This window comes from Neopelma chrysocephalum, unplaced genomic scaffold (genome assembly GCF_003984885.1).
Source record: "Neopelma chrysocephalum unplaced genomic scaffold, ASM398488v2 Primary Assembly neopelma1_132, whole genome shotgun sequence".
Taxonomy (NCBI): Eukaryota; Metazoa; Chordata; class Aves; order Passeriformes; family Pipridae; genus Neopelma; species Neopelma chrysocephalum.
In genome coordinates this window covers 609,785-612,124 of record NW_020897794.1, presented here as the reverse complement: position 1 = coordinate 612,124, position 2,340 = coordinate 609,785, and the positions used below count along the sequence as shown (strand labels likewise).

General features: G+C 44.0%; 1 protein-coding gene across 4 annotated transcripts in view; it reads right to left on the bottom strand.

Annotated features, from left to right (window-relative positions):
* Positions 1-2,340, bottom strand: part of USP32 (ubiquitin specific peptidase 32) — a 68,356-nt gene that overhangs the window by 5,591 nt on the left and 60,425 nt on the right. For all 4 annotated transcript variants that reach the window (XM_027698821.1, XM_027698824.1, XM_027698825.1 and 1 more), the window contains exons 27-29: positions 1,949-2,133; positions 1,507-1,593; positions 477-597 (exon numbers count right to left, since the gene is read on the bottom strand). In XM_027698821.1, the coding sequence (XP_027554622.1) occupies positions 477-597; positions 1,507-1,593; positions 1,949-2,133 (393 nt within the window). The remainder of the gene's footprint in view (positions 1-476; positions 598-1,506; positions 1,594-1,948; positions 2,134-2,340) is intronic.

The window sequence follows — 2,340 nt, the reverse complement described above, 5'->3', positions numbered from 1 at the left end:
AGTTTGACCAGTTGTTCTAGATTAACTCAAGCACAGGCTTTGACCTCTACATAGGTTTTTTTAGGGGTTCAACTCACAAGTTTGACCAGTTGTTCTAGATTAACTCAAGCACAGGCTTTTACCTTTACACAGGTTTTGTTGACTCAATGGGGAAATGGGTTTACTCACATGCATAACTATTTATAGTCACAGAAAATTCATCAAATTAACATATTTTGTAATAGATTATGGAGACCAGATCAAAAGCAACTCACAACAGGCAGCTGTGGTCGCTTAAAAGCTTCCCTTCCACATTATTCAACCACTTAAGAGGTCTAACATTGACATCAATTCACCCAGAATATACTGCTCCACGATCACTGACTCTACATTAAGAGAAAATGGACTAGAGAAGCATCAAATAAATTAAAAAGGAGATGAAATGGGTCGTGTTTCAGAGCACAGTGAAGGGCTGAGGGTCTGTGCTGGGGTCTCACCCGCTCCTGGGAGGTTTGGTAGCGCAGGTGGAGGGCGGTGGGGTCCCAGTCCACAGCGATGTAAGCGCTGCCCACACAGGCTCTGTCCTCTGTGCACTCGATTTTACAGCCCCTGCAAAACCTGCACCAAAAAGTCAGACTGGATCAGTAACTGCCCAGTGGCTTTTACTTGCTCAGTTCTGCTCCTTGTTTTTTGACACGGGCACTCTCCAGATTCCAGGCCTCGCCTCGGGGTCAGAGGAGTTTTTAGACAACAACACTCAGAGTCATTTGCTGTGTTCCCACAAAACTTGAACAGGGATGAGGAACTGAAGCAGTTGGGTGAACCCAACCCTCTGCCTGCAGATGATCCAGGGGAAGGTTCCTCAGTGGAAGGTGTCCCTGCCCTTGGCAGGGGGTTGGAAATAGATGAGCTTTAGGTTCCCTTCCATTCCATGATCTAATGCTGCCCAAACCTATCACCCCCAAAACTACACTGCTTTGTTTACTCCATGAGAACCAATTCACTTGATTATTTAGCTGCAAGATAATTTTGGGGTTTTTTTAAATGAGTATATGTCCGAATACCTTTCCAGGAGGGGCCTGGAATTTTTGTTTAGGAAAATTTCCAAGCATCCTTCCAGAGTGAATTTCTTATTGCCCATCTTAGTTCTTACCCTCCCAATGGCACAGGAACTCACAAGGGTGGCTGATTTACATCTGAAGTTTGGGTTTGTATGAACCCCCCAAAACCATCCAAGCACATGGAATACATGCCTGCACATACACATGGAATATTCTGAGGGGTTTTTGATAATCTCATGTCTGTCTCCTCATTTAAAGTTTCTGTGCCAGCTTTCAGCTCTCCAAGCCATAGAAGCTGCACTACAGTGCAAGTCTGCCCTGGGAGAGATCTGGTGAAATTGGATTCTAGATTCTTATTGTTTGATATTACCTCTGAAGTCTGAAATGCATCACAGAGCCATTACCATAAATTCCCTTTCTGCTGGAGTGATTCCCTGCTGTAAATCGAAAAAAAAGGACAATTTACCTGTACCATGGACACCAAGCACAGGAATTTCCATCCTTCTGAACTACCCTGAGGGTGAAGGGATACTGATACCCCATGCTGTCATCACTGAAACAGAAGAGAACACAACATCAAACAGCAGCACTCACTCACTGCCATTCCCCCTTCACCAGGCTTCTGTCTACTTAAAAAAAAACAACCTTAAAACTATAATTTTGATTAATCTATTAAAGCCTGCCTTTACATGGCCTAAATTTGCCAGACATGAATAATTATCAATCAACCCATTTGTGTAAAGCCAGCCTTCAAGTGCAGCAACATTTAACTGTTACAAAAAGGATTACGAGGTATTTTTATCGTTGCCGTTATTATGAGAAATCAAACCTGACAGCGATTCATTTAATTTTAAATCTTGTAACCAAGTTTAAGCCCCTGTGTTGCACCCCTGAGCTGCCCAACTCACCAGTCCTGGGCATGGTTACTGGCCTCCTGAGGAGGGAGGGGACTGGCCAGCCTGGACACCTGGATCCACACGGCATCGTACAGGTCCCTTTTCCGGGTGTGCACCGTGCAGGGAACGATGAGGGGCATCCCAAAGAGACTGGGACGATTCTTCTGGGATGAAAGGAAGTACAGCTCTGTCCTCATCTGTGTGGGGGAAATAAAAGGACTCACATGGAAAGGTGAATTAAGTCATGGCCCCATAATTACCTGGGTGCTGACCTCGTGACTCACTTCAGGCTCTGGCAATTAAAATTAACCATTAATTCTACTAAAAACACTCTATTTCCAGTATTAAATACTGTAAATTCTGACCACTGACTTGAAAAATGTTTGTATTTTATGATATTATGG